General features: G+C 52.2%; 4 protein-coding genes across 4 annotated transcripts; 1 reads left to right on the top strand and 3 right to left on the bottom strand.

Annotated features, from left to right (window-relative positions):
• Window positions 1-332: 332 nt before the first annotated feature.
• On the bottom strand, window positions 333-1,462 carry POX_a01051 (Lactoylglutathione lyase; the record flags this gene model as incomplete). The annotated part of the gene is made up of 2 exons (XM_050109981.1): window positions 333-1,345; window positions 1,429-1,462. 2 exons carry the CDS (start codon window positions 1,460-1,462, stop codon window positions 333-335), a joined length of 1,047 nt encoding a protein of 348 aa, XP_049973749.1.
• Window positions 1,463-4,200: 2,738 nt separating this feature from the next.
• On the top strand, window positions 4,201-5,428 carry POX_a01050 (uncharacterized protein; the record flags this gene model as incomplete). Its single annotated transcript, XM_050109980.1, has 2 exons — window positions 4,201-4,655; window positions 4,834-5,428. 2 exons carry the CDS (start codon window positions 4,201-4,203, stop codon window positions 5,426-5,428), a joined length of 1,050 nt encoding a protein of 349 aa, XP_049973748.1.
• A 3,182-nt stretch (window positions 5,429-8,610) lies between these two features.
• On the bottom strand, window positions 8,611-10,580 carry POX_a01049 (uncharacterized protein; the record flags this gene model as incomplete). The annotated part of the gene is made up of 5 exons (XM_050109979.1): window positions 8,611-9,023; window positions 9,097-9,892; window positions 9,968-10,060; window positions 10,134-10,259; window positions 10,443-10,580. The coding sequence occupies 5 exons, from the start codon at window positions 10,578-10,580 to the stop codon at window positions 8,611-8,613; spliced, it is 1,566 nt and encodes a 521-aa protein (XP_049973747.1).
• Window positions 10,581-12,505: 1,925 nt separating this feature from the next.
• Window positions 12,506-14,634, bottom strand: POX_a01048 (putative HECT-type ubiquitin ligase-interacting protein creD; the record flags this gene model as incomplete). Its single annotated transcript, XM_050109978.1, has 5 exons — window positions 12,506-13,360; window positions 13,425-13,850; window positions 13,911-14,229; window positions 14,358-14,501; window positions 14,573-14,634. 5 exons carry the CDS (start codon window positions 14,632-14,634, stop codon window positions 12,506-12,508), a joined length of 1,806 nt encoding a protein of 601 aa, XP_049973746.1.
• Between the last annotated feature and the right edge of the window lie 2,879 nt (window positions 14,635-17,513).

Here is a 17,513-nt window from a genome sequence, read left to right as displayed (position 1 = left end):
GCAGGTCTGGAGAGCGGGGGAAAGGGGCCCACTCTTGCGCCCGCCTATGAGGAAAGTAAGAAGTCACGCCGACGACGTTCCACTTTGGTCCCCGCGCTCGAGAGATTGCGACGGAGACAACGATGACCATCGTATCCTTCCACATGCTGGCTATTTAGGTTTACACGTATTCCAATCTCAAACAGAAGGCTTTTTCGCCCCCCAGGACGCTTCGCATAATCAGTCCGTTCAGAATATCTTATATACATTCCCAGTCACTCCGAGCGCATTCTTCCCATTCAGATGGTGTTTGGACGGATTCATGTGCTTCTTGGCGCCAGTGTGGGCTTGGTTTACCAGTTGGAGGTGCGCTTGATACGTTCATTCTGGATCACCTCAATCCAATAGTTATCGGGGTCCAAGACAAAGGCAATGTTGTTCATGCGGCCATCGGTGAGACGCTTCTTAAAGGTAACATTGGCCGAGTCGAATCGCTCACAGGCGGCGTGAATGTCATCGACGGAGATACCTGTCAAACACGGAAAAGAGACAAGTTCATTAGCGACGTCACTTTGCAAAGAATTGTACAGATACTCGAGCATTTCACGAGGCTTACAAATGTGGCCAAATCCTTGCGGTTCAGTGTTGCCGTTGTGGTAAACCTGACCTTCCTCCTTCTCAGTGCCATAATTCCAAGTCAGTTCAAGAAGGCCCTCCCACTCGGCCACTCCATTCTTCGCTCCCTCCTTGATCTCGGGGTTGGATTTGGGGTATCCCAAGAAGTAGAGGTTGAATTTCGCATCGGGGTTTTCAGCCGTGCGGACCAGAGTCATGCCCATCGACTCCTGGTAGAACTTCAAGCTGGCCTCGGCGTCCTTGACTCGCAACATGGTGTGGTTCAGACGGTATGAGCCTGGGTCGGTCGTTTCCGACAAATTCTCCTCGCCACGACGGATGATCTCCACCCAGTAGCCATCGGGATCCTTGGCAAAAGCGATGTGGCGCATACGTCCCTCGGTGAGCTTCTTCTGAAATGCGTAGCCAGCGTCCTCGATGCGCTTGCAGGCCGCCTCGATGTTGTCCACGGAGATGGCCAAGTGGCCGAACCCCCGATAGGGCTCGGTGTTTCCGTTGACGACACTGTAGTTGGGGTCGTTCTCGGTCCCGTAGTTGTGGCAGAGCTCCAGCACCGCATTGCGGTCGGTGAAATGGCGATCACCACCCTGCAGGGAGTTGGGTCCGTTATAGGCGAGGAAGTAGTTGCAGAACTTCCATTCGGGGAAATCCAGCTTCTGGATGACATTCATGCCCAGAAATTCATAGAACTGCAACGACCGCTTTGGGTCTTTGACCCGCAGCATCGTGTCTGAGAAGTCATGCGCATTAGTAGTCGTTAGAGAGGCGGGGGTGAGGCTGCTCTTGGTTAGCAGGTGGAGGATGCGAACGAACGGTTCAGCTTGTAAGTAGAGGGATCGGTGGACATGGCGGCGAATGATCGAGTGGCTAGGTTTATTAAGGTTATTGCTTAGCTATTGAAAGTGGAGCTCCAGCTGAGCTAGATGACTGACTGGGCGCAATTAGTTAGTTTTGGTGGATGGACATACCAGAAAAGCGAGTCAATGGGGAGGGGACCTTGGGAAGAAGACGTGAAAACCGTCCGATCATGTTGGGGTGATGCATGGCTTTTTGCAGCGGGCAGCTCTTTTTATCAGCCGTGAGGGGACGTTGGGTGGGGTACCCGCACTCCGTCCGCCTACGTCAGTCTCTGTCACCTTGACGGCCCGGCTTTGAGTTGCTCAAAGAGCTGCCCAAGACAGAGTGGAAATCTTGAATCCCGTCGGTTCCTGTGCTCTATGCTACACTCTGTATTCATCATCCTTCTTGTGCTTGGTGTACAGAGTTTCTGATATTGAGTCTCGAGATTGATCAGGATTGGTCAGAATTGGCCTTGCAAAAGCCATAGGCACCATGACGAACAAGTAAATACCAGGGCAGTCTGCAAAGAAGGAAAGGAAGCACCCGAAGACACTCGAACACGCGTGACCTTACTACCTGGAAAGCGGGATTCAGATTCAAGTCGGAGTGTTGTCTCGATACATGGAATGGTATACTTAGTCGATGCAGACTAAAGATCAAATGGAGCGACATTCTCGAGGAATTGGTTGACAGGGCGAGGGAAACACGTGACGGAACAAAATCACATGAGTCTATCGAGATTCTCATGTCGAGGACTTGCTCTCGGAATTTCATCTTTCCCTGAATCTCCTTGGGTCTCCACCGGCTACTGACTGCAGGCAGATCTTGTCTCCTCTTGCGGTGACTGATCGGTTGTCTGACGGAGGGTGTCACTGATCTCCCTTGATCTCTTATTCCATTGAGGGGATCGAAATGCAAACAAACGGGGGTCTTCCCGTCGGATAATTATTCCCTCGAGTTGTCTCCATCTGCATCGCATTCCAGCTAGAATCAACGCTCTCCTGCAGCTTCTCAGGCCCTCCTGTACAGCATTCAAAATAGAACCCGATATTGGAGCTCCTTCTTCCAAAAGAAAAAGCTATATTTCCATCATGCTGCTATGATGTCCAGTTCTTCGTAGAGAGGAGGGATCAACAGAGCTTCCTCCACCCTGACGGGGATGGTTCAGGGAGGGTCTGCGGATCTGCAGAGTTGAAGACGGACAGAGCGCGGCCACGACGCCAATCTCGCGATGCGGTACTCGCAGCATGCATGGACGAGCCTGCAGCTCCAATCCACAGAAAGTTTCCTGGGGGTACCAGTACTGGCTCTATGCTGGCAACCACCAGGTGCTAGAGGGTGCAGATACATTGTACCGGGCAGAGTCGCCTCCCCCACAATCAACAATGCGGAGTACACCCGACACAAACATTCTCGTCCAGGACTTGGGTTGTTCACCGTCGACGTCCAGCTCCCGTTCGTCCAACGGTCTACTACGACGAGAGCCGATCACCTTGAAGGACCGGGTCCTGCGTTGATCATCGGACAACCCATTCCCACGATAGATCTGCACGATGGATCTGCCTCCCACTTGATCCTAACACCCCCCTCTATCGCAACTTGTCAACCGGAGACTCGTTCTCGCGGGTTGGCCTCTCCACAAGTAGTACAAAGTATAGACGACGACCTTTGTACAAAATGATGCACTTGCGCGTCTTGACCCGCGCATGTTCACGTGTTTCGATCGGAAGCTTCACAGAGGTCAAAGCTCTCCAATACCGGAGCCGTTGAGTCACCACGTTCCACTTCATCGAGTGGATTGGAGACGAACATGTAGTACGATACCAACGTGAGATTTGCACAGCTCCTCTCCTCCATCGCCTCGTGTTAAACCGTGGCGAGGCCTTTCACTTTTCTTTTTTTTTTCCTTTTCTTTTGTTTTGGGGAAGAGGAACCCCTCTTCTTTCTTACTTCCGAATGGCTCCCCATCTCGAGGTAGCAAGCGGGTCAGCTCCATTCCCGGCATTCATCCTTTTTTTTTTCTATACACCCGCGCTTAGCTCTGCGAGACTCCTCACACATTCTGTGCCTTCCATCCACACCCACTGCGTCAGCCAGAATCCCCAATCATCGGTCTGTATCTCAGCACGTTTCTCTTCTCTCCAGCACCCGTGTGAGTGCCCGAAGCGCTTCATCCGCGGAGCCTTGAGGGTGATCGCATGACTATAATCCTACTTGGGATTAGTTTGGATCGTCAGACCCTGTCCCTCGTCTCGAAGTGCCTGCGTAGTCCCAGGAGACTTAGCCCTTGTAGAAGCCCAGCCGGCGAGGGAGACGGGGGCTTAAATAGACTTGGGATGCGCCTTGCTCTTCCACAAATCAACCTACGGTAGTCACTGTCCTCTTCGAGTGCCTACGATCCAGGGTGCCTGGTACTTTCCCTTTTCGTCACGCTACGGCCTCGACGGCGATGCCAATACTGTCTTCACGCCGGCGGTTCCCTTGAACAACAGAGAATCAAGACGCCTTTCATCCATTTGAGATCGAAGCTGTGACGTGACGACCACAACACTGAGCACTGTGGCTCTCTCTACCCCCCCTGTCCGCTGTCTGCTCGTCTCGCCGTCGCATCTCGTCTCGTCCTCGCACCTCTTCTCTCGGCCATCCCATTCTCATTTCATCTCACCTCTCCCTTCGTCCTCATCCTCTACCACTTCCTTCTCCTTTCTCTCCTGTAATCTCTCCATCTCCTCTCTTCTCCAGGCCATGGGTCTGAAGATGGCAGAACTGCAATCCCTACCTTTTGCGCCCGGCTTCGATTACTTCTCTCCGAAGCCCGCACTGGAGCCCCACTCGGACGCCCCGTGCCTCCCGTTCTGGGCCCGCTCGCCCGCTTGTGCCCAGAACTTGCTCGACTGCTCCAACGAGCCCATCGAGTACGATCACGACGACGAAGATTACAGCGACAACTGCTTCTTCTTCCCCGAGGACTGCTCGTGGACTCCTCCCAAAGACTGGGTCGTGGAGGCCCACTGTCAACCTGCCGATTCTACCCCAGACTCCCATCCCGCCACCACTCACCTTTCCTCACATTCGCGGGCTGGCCAGGACGCCGCCGACACCATGATTCCCGGCCTACCTGATATCAAGATGCTGGACTCGGAGGCCCTCGGTGACCTGCTGGAGGATAATCTGTCGCCCCCCGAAATCACCACTATGATGTGAGTGCCCGTCACCTCTTGCCCCTGCTCCTACTCTCCCTCCTCCTCTTCTTCTTCCTCCTCCCCCGTCTTCTGCGCCCCCAGTCTAAGCCCGCTCGCATGTCTCGTCGCCCGCGGAGTCAGGGAAAGCCAAGCGACCGATGCGCAGACCCATGCTGACCCTTCATTCCTGGCACAGTGTATTTGCGACCAACGGCGCCGTGTTTGCCTATGCATCCTCCCTCCCCTCGCGTCAACTTCGTAACCTCAGCTCGACCTACGGGGCCGCCTACACCTGCTACGCAAAGACCGCATCCAGCGGGAACCTGACGGGAGTGAACCCCGCAAGCCATCCATCGTCATACGTGACCGCTCCATCAATGTCGCTGGGCGACGTCGGATCAATCGTCTTTGAGTTGGATGACTCGGTGGCCGTTGTGACGCGGGTCGCGGACAAGGTTCTCCTGGCGGCGGTGGGCCCCAAGCACCTCGACGAGACCGAGGCGGGTGCAGCTGGTGATCTGCCGGCGCCTGATGGCCCCGTAGACACGACAACTGGCAATGGGACAGCGCCGGACGAGGGCCCGGGCAGCCATGTCTCCAAAGCCCATGCCACAAATGGTGCGCCCGCGTCCCAGCACGAGGTCGACCGTAGCGCCGATCTGTCGCGTCTCGCCAGCCTCAACCTCTCAGCTTCTCCCTCTGTATTGCTCGCCTTGGAGTCGAAATGCGCCGCGCTGGGTCGATTCCTGGCCGACAAATTGAATGATCTGGAGAGCCCGGAAGACTTTTGAGTCCAATATTCGGAAAGGGAGGTTGCCCTGATTGTTTGCAGCGTCTATTTTTCTTTGCTTCTTGGTCCAGGATTGCCGGGGGGCACTGGATCGTGTATGTCATACACGAGTTCACGACAGAATCAATCAACCCTCCATTTTGGAGACATCCCTTGCTCTTATTGTACCCCCCAATTCAACGAAAAGACCCTCGACGAGACGTGTTCACTGCAGACCCGGTCGAGGTCCACAACTAAGGCGCTCTCCCGAGCGAGAGCCTCCCAAATGATGCTTGAAATGACGGCAGGCATGGCGCTGTCTTGAAGACTCTCGCTGCTCTGCTTGGCCTGTATGCGTCTGCGGTGGTGGTGATTTCCGTGCTAGTTAGGTACACAACCAGCAGTGGAACGATACGAGTCTGTATTTTTCATTCTTCCTCTTGCCTTCCCTATTGACCCGGTAACTTCCATACGCGAGCTCACGTGTATATATCACGTTCTTTTCCCTCGTCTGCCAGTATCAGCTTTACTTTTTCATTGTATCTACCATGTTCCAACCACAGGATAACCCAGGTTGACGACAGCTCGGATCTCTCCATCGACGCATTTGGTTCAAGTCCAATGGGTAATTCTCCATTCACAATGTTGCAACATTCAAGTCTTTTGTCATGGGTTACTGCTCTTTCCCCCCATCTCCTTTCTAGCCTGGAAGCTCTTCATGCAAAACTCTAGTAAAGGGTATAATCAACCCTACTTGAGCAGATCATCACGCTATGGCGTTTAATTTAAGCGACTGGAGCTTTCTATATACTTGTGTGCTCGCACATCACCACACGAGTAAAATCTCGTCTCTACATATATCGTGACATTTCCAGTCGGTTTTGTCCTCCAGCTCGACTCAGAACAAGAATCCATTCTGTCGGCGTCGGCATGCTCAATAACTACCTAGAATGGAGGGGTGGATCGATCTCTCGCATGGATCAGCCGTGAGCTGGTATCATGGACACACCAAAGACCTACCTCGGTACCGAAGGTTCCTCACTGTCGTCAAACTGGAAACCTATTTTACAGATCCTGGTACCCGATCAAACGCCAAATACAGATTTTTGTCTACATGGAAGTCTAGAGCTTGACTGAATTATGAAGATGCTTCTATCCCACACCATGGAGCGGCTGGAGCTGTCTGGCTACTTGAAATGGAGGGGATTCAACCAAATCCAATCCTCCTTGTGGCGCACAGAGTGTCCCCTATACAAGTACATCCTATTTATACAGCGTGGACAAAATCTCGTCCACTGGAACTGGAAACAATTTCGACTTCATCTAGCCCGGTGAAGCAGCGATGGAAAAGTGTTTCCTCCCGCACTTCAGACTCCAGTTTGTAGTCTTTGAGACGGGACGTGTTTCGGAACTACATGGAGTGCTCGCCAAAAAACTGGAACGATGTCCACTCCGAAAAAAAAAGACGGTGCACTATCCCAGAGCTCCTCTTCGCGAAGAGTATACACCATGAATTCAACAATAGAAACTGGTTTGTTGTCCAGACTTGAACTCGCTGTTCAACTATCGAAGTTTCTCGTGGCAATAGGCGGCGCTTAGTCCAAGTCGCCGCTCGGCCATGTCAGATTCACCTCGCCCGTGGATGATTGACAGACGAATTATCTCAGTCAATCCGATGAGGCTTGATCTGTTGTTCAAGCTAAACTCTGGAGTTGATCAACAAAGACTGATGAAGCGAAAAAGTCCATGTGACCCTTTCTCTGTCCCCACTGGGCCTTTCGTGGCTCTACCGTAAGGGTTCGGCCAATATCTCGATTGAAGGGTCAGATGCCCTATCTCACTCCGTGAAGATAGTATGAGCTATTCAAAGACAGACTCAATTGGCATATCAGCCCCGATAAACATATTCACAATCATTTGGCTCTTGTAGCCATTCGCCATTAACCATGGCCATTTCAAATAGAAACGTTATTCAAAGCGTACCAAAGGACACTCACCGATGACAAAGTCTCGAATATTTACAGAAACTTTTCCAATTATTCCAATCGAGAACAAACTAGAAGACAACAACGAAAAAAAAGGAAATACAAAAAAAACAGAAGAAAATTCACTGCCCCTGTTGCAGGAAAATCCATTCATCTTGGTCTCCATCACCCTCACTTCCTGATTATTCCCGTCTAATACCCTGACATTTTGAAACGTCCGAGGTGAACCCGACTTCCCCAAGGCTGGCGCTGATCAGCTCATTTTGCTGTTTGGAGATCAGCGTGATAATTCTCTGGTAAACCCCTCATCAGAATGATCAACCTCACACATTGCACCTAGCAATCGAAATCTCGTCCTAGTAACCTTACACTCTAACCCATTTCCCTTGGCAATGCATTACTTTTTGGAGGAAACAGCCGTAGCTGGGGAAAAGTGCAGGAGTTAATGTCAGTCGGAATCTCCTGTGCCTTTCTTTTTTTTTCTTCTTCCGACCTTTGTGACTGACTGGGTGACTTTGGATTCTGTCCTATCTCCCTTTCTTAGGAAAACTTGTCTTCCTTTCCTTCAATGATGTGTGATGCAGTCAACAAGACTATACCTGTTATGAGGTGCGTGCCATGAGGCTCATTCATGTTGGAGTCAGAAGGACTTTTGGGGGATCCGCAAGGTCAGAGATTACTTCAATAGGTTGGAGTAGCATCAATTGAATCTTTCATCTACTCCAGCAGTCCACGTCGGTTGAAATTTTCGTGACTACCAGACGGTAGCTTTTGACAGTTTACAACATGGAGAAGGTACGAAAATGTAAATCTCTACGGCACGAATTATATGGGTATCGAGAAAAGATGTAACCAAAAACCATTCAATTATGAGGACAACTATATTTGCAAGACGATAAATAGGCTAAGTATGAATTAGGAGTTGATGTTTCTCCAAGGACAAACGCGCAGTGCAAGTACAAAAACCAAACGAGTCTCGTCCAGCGAACGTAGGGGGCGTCGGCACTGGTGCCAAAGCGCATTAGTGGCGAGCGAGCCGTATTAAATGAGAAGGGAATCATTTTCAGATCATGCGTCAATAAAGACGTGAAACTCTGCATGGGAGTAGCGCGCAAGTCAAATGAATTGCTTCAGTCGGAAGCTCGTTCTTTTCAAATGTTCACCCTGCTGCGAAAATTTGTGCTCTGAGGCTACTGCGCCATCGTGCGGAGACAGTCCCTTACACAGCGCTACCACCGGGGCCGCCGTGGAAGTGGCTGCCCGAACTGGCGGAGCGGTTCAAGTTGGCAGGAGGGGCACCAGGAACAGCCGCTTCAGCTGCAGGGGCCGAACCCTTCTCGCTGTAGACAGGAGGCTGACTTTCTGACGCTCCGGGCGTGGACTGGATAGCGGTCTCGCCAGGGCGGGCGTGAGTAGTTTCTGTAACAGGAGTGGCAGCAGCAGCAACAGGAGTAGTAGCAGCAGCGGCAGCAGGGGTGGTAGCAGCGGGAGTCTCAGTAGTAATTGCTGCAGTGGCAGGTGCTGCCGCAGGAGCAGCAGCGGCGGCGGCAACAGGAGCGGCGTGAGCCTGGCCAGGTGAACGCTTGGCGCAGTCGCTCAACACGGTCCACCACTTCTCAGCATCAGACGAAACTGTGAGCCTTGAAGGAAAGTTCAGACGTGGTGTGGAAGGCATTGCCAACCTTGCCGCTCGAAACATCCTTACCCTTGACGTTGAACTTGACTCCGTCGACAGCGCCCACAACACAGTCGGGAAGATAGAGTGACAGCTCCGGAGAAGGCTCCTTGCGCACGTCATCATTGTCCTTGAACTCGTGCAAGAAGCCGGCGGGAGTCACAACGTAGTACCCGGTGTTGTAGCCCTTGAGCATGGCGCGCGAGCGTCGCTCCAGGGAACCCTCGATCAGAGGCTGCGTGGTGCGGTGGTCCATGTTGGGGTATTGGATACTTTCGGCAGTACGCAGAGGACTCTCGGCATTGACGAGCTTGGACTCGTTGTTCATGCAGAAGTTGACCCACTCGAACTCGGGAGGAATGCGCTGGGCGGCGCCCAGGATGTCCGCGTAGGAAGAACGCTGGCGGTCGAGTTGACCACCCATGATCTGGAAGAAGTGGTCGAGAGCACTTTGAATGGTTTGAAGCACATGGGTCTCAAATCGTGCAAACGAGTTCTGAATGGAGATAATATCGTTGCGGTGGTTGTTCTCCTCGGCGACCTGCTTGTGCAGGCGGTGGTTGATTCCACGTCGGAGAACGTAAGGATCATGCTGCGTGTCGGTCTTGCTGTTGCCACCGGCATCCAGGGCAGCAGCGTGCTGTCCCAGCAGCTCGATGTGCTTCTGAGTCGCCTGGCGAGCCTTTTCGACAGCCTTGCTGCCGGTAGACGTACCGGACTTGAGCTCCTTGGACTTGTTCTTAATTTCCTTGTGCAGGCGCTCGAGCACGGGCAGAACGGTGCCCCGCAGATTTTTATCGGTCTCAAGATAGGAGTTGATCGTGGTCTAGAATCATCATGGAAAGTCAGACCTCATATGCCCTCGACAACACGAAGGGAGGACTTGTCGCTTCCATCATACCTGGGACTGGTTGCGGATAGTCTCGAACAAGGTGTTAATGCCACCCTCACCGGTGCTAAAATGATCGCCTTCGCGCAGGGGCTCGTTGACTGCCTATACAAAGGTCATAGAGGGTCAGCATACTGCACATTTCCATTCAGGAGCTGTCGATTATAGCGTGCCGTACCTTCAGGACCTTCTCGTAGTCCTTGGACTGTGACTTGGCCATTTTGGCAGTAGCCGAGACATATTCCTCGAGATTTCCACACATGTGCTTCCATGCTTGCAAACGCTCCAGCAACACGCTAGTGGTCTATTGCATCAGCAATAAGATTCAGTTAGTCTTGTCTTTCCTTCATAGAATGGCTTCTCTACCCCGCCAAATGGCTGCTCCCCAACGCGGGGCGCTGGCATCTGGTTTTGGAGTTCCCCCTCTCTCTTTTTTCTTTTGGTTTCTAATTATCTAACCAAATAGAAAAAAAAAACCAACTCATACCTCATTGCTGTCTTGGTCGGGAATAAGATCGTCATCGCTGGCTGTGGTTTGGCGGGTCATAGTGCTGTGAACGGTCGCAGAGCGCGACGGGAGAGAGGTCTCTCTCCCCTGCTCCACGGGGCTAACGGTGTTGGACATGGTGGAGGAAGGATAGGTACTAGTGGATTGATTTGTCGAAGTAATAGCCCAGGTTGAGAAAGGGGAATGGGCCAATTTATAAAGGAGACTGACTAGAAGACGAGGCTTGAATTGGGTGGGTTCAAGTAATCGGCCGACTTCCTCACTTGTTTAAATCCCTTGCGACCGTGGATCATGGATCGCTTTCGGCTGTTTGGGAAAGTTATGTCATTTAGACAGAGTGGCACAAGTAGCACATGCAGTAATTTCACTCCGCGCTCCTCACCGTCCACAGGCGGAAAGCGGTAGCTGTTTTCGGGCTAGAGGAATGACGAGCTGTGAGAAGGGTGTGAACTCTGTGGCATGTTTGTGGCACATTTGTGGCTAGAACGCATGACGCTAACTCCCAGGTGGGAATAGAGGCGCTGATCGAGATGGGGACTCAAATGCTTGGGTGTCCCCAGCTCTGACGAAAGTCTGCTAGTCTCCTGCGCTCCTGCGCTCCTCCTTGGTTTGACCCAAGTTGAACGGCGGATGATACTTTCCACGAGAGCTCTGCAGCGTGGGAGGACAAATAGCATGCCGATCGGCGGTCAAGAAACGCCGATGAGGTCATTGCTCGCGCGGTGGCTATTTGACTCATCATGGGACGGGCCTGGAAGGTGATTGAGATGGCCATGTCGATCGAGACAGAAGCGTCTCACACGGGTTGTATTCATGATCATGGTGGAACAGCAAGTCGCCGTGGGTTTTTTGTCCAGTAGATCTTTGCATATTGAATCGAGCAATCTAGATAGAATGACAATGAGATTGATACGCTAGGGCCATGTAACCAGAGCCTCGGGAGTAGACACCCGTGCCTTTTCGAGGTCGTGGTGACCCCAAGTCGTGGAACGCTCGGCCCGTCTCGAGGATGTGGGCTACAGCGCATATTGCCGAGGAAAAGCACGCCACATGGACTGCTGACCCCTGGACTATCGTTGTTGAGCCGATGAGGTGGTACACGATCCTTCCCCCTTACGGTAACTGATGGGGTCAGTCTCACTGGGCCTGTGGCTCTGAATTGAGGCGCAGCACTCTCTGGATCGGCATCTTTGCGATGGTGATCACCTCTCGAAAGATGCATTCCAAGACCAATAGGCCAAAGCATTTGGGCTCCACCTTGCTGGCTGGTCTCGGGTGAAGCATGAGTGGTCAATTGAGAGTATTGGAAAGAAACCAGGAATTGCCGTGACCAAGGTGAGAAGCCCATGGAGGTTTCAACGGGCGACACGTTCCACTCAACTCGGATCACATGATAATCAGTAAAGAATTGTGAATCCAGTGACAGAGGGGAGTAATAAAGGGCCGCTGTTATAGCGAGGGCGAAACAAACAGAATTTTGCAGGATACTCCAGGTTGAAAAGATATGGAATATTCTTCATAAATTATGATTGAATGAAGATGATTAGATACATGGTGTTGCAGTTCTGTGTAAGATATGGCCGCAAGAGAGGCCTCGCCAATGGATCCAAACACCCGACCATGATGATGATGATAACGAAGATAACTTGAGCAACATGTATCCATGCCTCCTTCTATAATTGGAAAAAAAACGCCCAGCCTGTCTATGAATAGGTTTTCGAACGCCGAGAAAGAGAAAGAAAAAAAAGATAGGGGAGAGAAGAGTCATAAGAGATGTAGGCACTGAAAAATTGCCAGTCGTCTCCGGAAAAAATATCGCAGGCGGGCAGCTTGCGCGACTGGGTGATGTCAAGGGAGAGTGGAGGTATCAATTCGTCGTCGTGTCCAGCACAGACAAGCAAGATTTTTGTGGGGTTTGAACTCCGAAGCGGAGCGAAAAGACATGCGGCAAATCGTTGTGCGCGTAAGAGGTGCGTCGAATCATGGAAAGGGACAATGAGGGGATAAGGGCGAAAGTGACGAGGTATAATTGGGCAGAGGGCTCAAGTTCTAGCGCGCGCCTGCACTAATCGGAGTCTGCGTTCGGCATCGTCAGCGTGAATGCCGTGTGCGTGAAACGGTCCGGGGGTATTCACCTCGAGGGGCGTCGTGTACCCGCTGCTTCGGCCACTTCGAAGGTAGGCCTGCTGAGGGGACTGCAAAACCGGGGTAGGAAGACTACTGGCCATGGCGGCGCTGTAATCGGGAAGAGCGCTGTCGCAAGGGCCGACGGCAGCGCGCACCGCAGTAGAGTAGCTGGGAACACGACTCAGCGTCTCAACCTCGGCGTATTGTGGGTGGAGGTACGGTGTCGCCATGCCGGAGGCGATGGGTTCGTGATCACCACCGTCGTCGGAGGGGCGGCGTGACAACTCAGGGCTGCCTGGGCTGTGCGAGTTGGATCCGGAGGAGGGCCCAAAGTAGTCTCCAAAATGAACATTCATATTTCGCGAGTTAGGGTGACTCTCGGTGGGCGACCCCACGGGTTCGCCAGGTGAGTGTTGGCCGAATCGGTTGGCATGCAGGGTCGACAGTCGGCTGTGAAGCGCAGACGCGGAAATATCGGTGTTGGTGAGCGCGTTCATCGAGGCCAAGTTCTCCGAGGAGATGTTGCGACTCAGAGGGCCGAAGGGTGTACCAGGACCTCCGCTCCCAGGACCGGGCGTGCGGTAACCACTCGGGTCAAGCTCGCTGTACAGCTGATCGAATTGATGTTCGCTGTACATCGGTGGGGCCTGGTGCGCGCTGTCATCGGCAGCGCGTCGAGCAGCGACTGGTGGTGCATCGCGAATGTTGTTATTCTCATCCAGCTGGACGTCCGGAGAGATAAAGATGGAGACGGGTAACGTTGCGCGTAGCTATATCCTCTGGGTCAGCACGGGCGCCAAGAATTTGCGCGACAGTTGCGATCCATCCACTCACCTCACTGACGTGACCATCGGGGTTGTGTAATTGAATGCGGAACTTCATCTTGTGACGGATCTTAATGCCCTTGGTGTCGGTATCCTGCAGACAGCGTTTCAAGGTTTGCGGCATGTCGAGATAGCGTGTGAACTGGTAGCCCTCGGCGGCCTCATCAATGACCTCAATATTGTCTTCATTGATTTCGTGCTCGTCGGTCAAGATGGTGCGGGTAATCTTGTAGGTGTTGCGCGTCGAGTCAGGCTCGTCGGGGTTGAGTGTCAGGTCGTGACTTTCGATCAGCTGGGAAGTGATTTGACCAATGCGAAGACCCTTCAGAAGCGGAATCAACTTGAAATCGATGCGAATGGAAGTTCCAAACACCACGGCTTTGGTGGGGGTGCTAATGGAGTATTCGATCTTGTTTGGCCAGACGTTCTCAACCGACTATTCCTGAGGGTCAGCATTGGAACCCCTCCAAGGGAGCAGAGGAAGGGAGATGCGCACCATCGCATGGAACAGTTCCAGGGCACTGGGGTCCAGCGTGCGGATAATTCGCAGGGGCTTCCTTGCAACAATATCCTTGGCATACTTGCGTCCGATCTCGGCCTTGAAACGGTACATGACCCAGGTCTCCGACAGGCCCTCCACGCTCTCGGGCATGGAGCCCTCCAAAACGACGTCGAATGGGTATTCGTAATTGCCTGCCGCAAGCACCTCCGTCTTACCCTTGCCAGGATCGCGGAATTGCCATGACTTTTCATAAAACACCCGCTCTCTCCATGCCTTGCGGCCACCGACTGTTGATGTGGAAGGGATGTGCCAGCTGCCAAAGTTGTTGAGTCAGCTCCGATTCAAACGTTGTGAAAGCGTTGTCCGTGGCGCCGAATTTTATTGGGGAGATCATTCTCCCGACCGCGCAGGACCTTCGAGCCGGGGGAGGAGCTCACATACCAAACGCGCGACATGCCCGTGAGATGCAAGCGGATGTGCTTGATAGTCAGAGGCTCCGACAGACACAGTACCAGGGTGCCCTTCAGATGGGCACTGGCAGCCTCATGTTCACCACCACGGAAGACAATGTATTCATCTTTCAACCTGGTCGAGCAGTCAGAATCAGTGCCACTGCCTGCGCACGGCGGCGCACATCGAAAGGCGGTCCGGCTTACCGAATGTCAAAGTACTTGGCATGGCTGGCGCTTCCAGTCCCGCTGAAAAAACTGAGCGCCATTCCAGGGTCTCTCTGCCGTCCACAGACTGGCGGATGATTATAGAGATGGGTTGGTGAGAGGGAAGAAGGAAGAAGGTAGATGTGAAAGGAGCAAACGCCGTTTCACTCTGGGAAGAGATGACCGGGCTAGTGGGATGGTTAAAGGCTGAACGGGAAAATCGAAAGTTTGGCGCGAGAGAAATAAGAAAGAATGAAGTAATCGCGCAATGGTCACGGAAATTGAAATTGATTGGCAGAAAAAAGAAAGAACCAAAAAAGAAGGGGACAAAAAAAAACCAAAATTGGAAAAATAGAATTTAGCATGATGGGCTCTGACATTTCGAGTATGACTCGAATTTTTGTCTTATCCTGATCTACGCAACCAATTCCAGAATGGCCGTCCGACGAGACGGGTCCCACTGAAGCCAAAGTGGAGCGGCGCCGCTTCCGGGCCTGTCGTGGCGATAGCGACAGCGCCCGATGATGGGAGATACAATTGCCTAAGCTGGGAATCAAGAGATAAGGACGAGTCTCCCTGCGGCAATGCAGATTTCTAGAAGCTCCTCAACCAGGCTGAGAGAGGAGATTATCATGATAGCAGGAGACTCAGAGACACCCCGCGCGCTCGTCGGCCGTTATGGTTCAGAAGGATTGACGTCGATGCGGGCACAGTTTCGGTCTTTTACGTCAGCGCCGGGCTTGTCTGTAGGTTTCATGACTACAGCATTATTCAGAAGACATCTGCCAACCTGTCATATCCGTCTCCCTTGAGGTGTTTTGGAGTTTCTCATCATGTTTCCGATGATCGCTGCATAGGGCTCCTGTTTGGTGAAGGACCATGACGCGGCATCAATGGCCCGGTTCATCAGACCCCTTGGATTTTTCCGAAGGACCCCTCCATCGTTTCCGTTCCCGTATCACGCCATCCAGGGTACCATCGCAATAGCAATGAAAATTCGTCTGTCGATCATGCTTAGTCACCTTGAGTGCTAGCCAAAATTCTTTGATTGCCCCTATACGAGCCAAATTACTCGTGAATTGCCCTCATTATAGGCCATCTAAATAAATGACTTGTTCAGGCTCATTCTGTGTGGACTGCGGTACACGGTAGCATCGAGCGACAGAGGTGGCGCCATAGAGTGCATAATTAGATGGACTAGCTGTACCAATCGTATGTGCAAGGAGAGTACATTTCCGTGCATCAACCCAGGGACCTTTGGCCCTGCAGATGCATGAGATTGCTTGTTTCACACTTCAGCTAGCGGTCCCCGGCCTGACTCCCTGGTCCCAATTATACTGTGCATCCTCAGGTGAGGAAACATGAAGTATGGCCTGATGGGCCAACTTCCGTGCGAACCTAGATACAGTACACCTGACTCTGTCCTGCTAGGTACCTGAAGGATTACGACATGAGATAGTATACTCTTAGCACCAAATGTCACATGTACTGCAGGAGATCAGCACCTAGCTTCCAATGAAACTCCAGCTGAAAGGATTCAACTTCTACTGATCATTCGGTACAAGTATACCACAAAGATCTGTCATAATCACTAGAGAACAAAGATCGATTTCCATTGCATCCCGCCTGTTTCGATCAAGGCAAAATCTTGACGAGTGATGGTGATGATCAGATTTGGACAGTTTGCTGTTGATTGAACGGGGTCAATTAGCCCTATTGGACTCTCCCCCCCCCCCTCATTTACTTTCAATAGCCTTGTCAATCGTGTACTTCACTACATACTGCCAAATGTGTCATTCGTAGTCCGGTATACGATTGCCCTCGATTGAACATAGATCACTGATCTTCGAGCCCCACCCACTGTCAAATTCCTCACCGGTCAAGTAGCAAGAAAATTCTTTAGAATCATGGATCTTCCAGACCCACGCCGGCTTGACGTGAGGAAGAAAAGGGCCCAGGAGCAAGATGTCCGTACCTGCTAACCTGGTGGCTGGATTTTCTTCCACCCAAAGGCCCAGAATGCTGCACGGTTTGCAGGTCGATCCACCCGAGATAAGGTCCCTGCCCCTTCTATGGGTCCATCCTGGTCAATCTATGGAGCTTGATTATGTGGCGCTCAGTGAGAATACCTACGTATGGGTTCTCTCACGGTGTCGAGGATGGCAACCCATAGTGACGGGAGGGAAGCTCTTGCTACAGCACGGCAGTGGGCGGACTGGGAGCGTCTCTTCCTTTTTCCTTGGGGACATGGTGCTTGATCAATGGAGATTGAAATACCAAGGAAAGGTTTGTTTACCTTAGCCTGGACAATGTTGGCTCAGGGCCAGTCAGGATCATCTGGTGAAATTTCGTGCAGGGAGGATATTTTGTTTCGGCCTGCCTGCCGAGAACGGGCCAGTTCGGGATGCCTACTTGGGCCCTGCGAGAGCGGGCCCGGGCATTCCCGTGCGACCGGAATCCCGAAGTCGTGCCGATTTTTCCCAATCTTCGCACGCTAACCAAGCGGCAGGCGACGATGATGACACTCTTCTGATTTTGTTGGCCACACAGCATGAAGAAGAGGCGAAGTGGTGAATCTTTCACTCTTCTCGGATTCTTTGTGTTTGCTGTCTTTGCCTAGTGACGGGTTTGCATCCTTTTCATCCATGTCCACCGAGAGGCGAGATGTTCGATCTCCGGGATCCAGACTATACTACAATTGTATACAGACGATGTCACATGCTATCAGGAACGTCTTTGAGTGATATGGTCGTCAGCCCAACAGACAAATTCAAGTCTAGTACCATCATATGCTTGCCTTGACACCCCTCCTCAGGACTCGGGGACCTCTCTCTTCATTAGGCTATAGAACTAAAATATCCGAGTCTGGCCCATTGAATGGAAGCATTGATCAGGATTTTCACTGTTCGGGCGGCCCCACTCCGAAGTAGATCATCGACGG

The sequence above is a fragment of the Penicillium oxalicum genome, chromosome I (assembly GCF_001723175.1).
Source record: "Penicillium oxalicum strain HP7-1 chromosome I, whole genome shotgun sequence".
Classification (NCBI taxonomy): domain Eukaryota; kingdom Fungi; phylum Ascomycota; class Eurotiomycetes; order Eurotiales; family Aspergillaceae; genus Penicillium; species Penicillium oxalicum.
The sequence above is the reverse complement of the archived record's forward strand: the minus strand, read 5'-3'. Positions and strand labels throughout refer to the sequence as shown.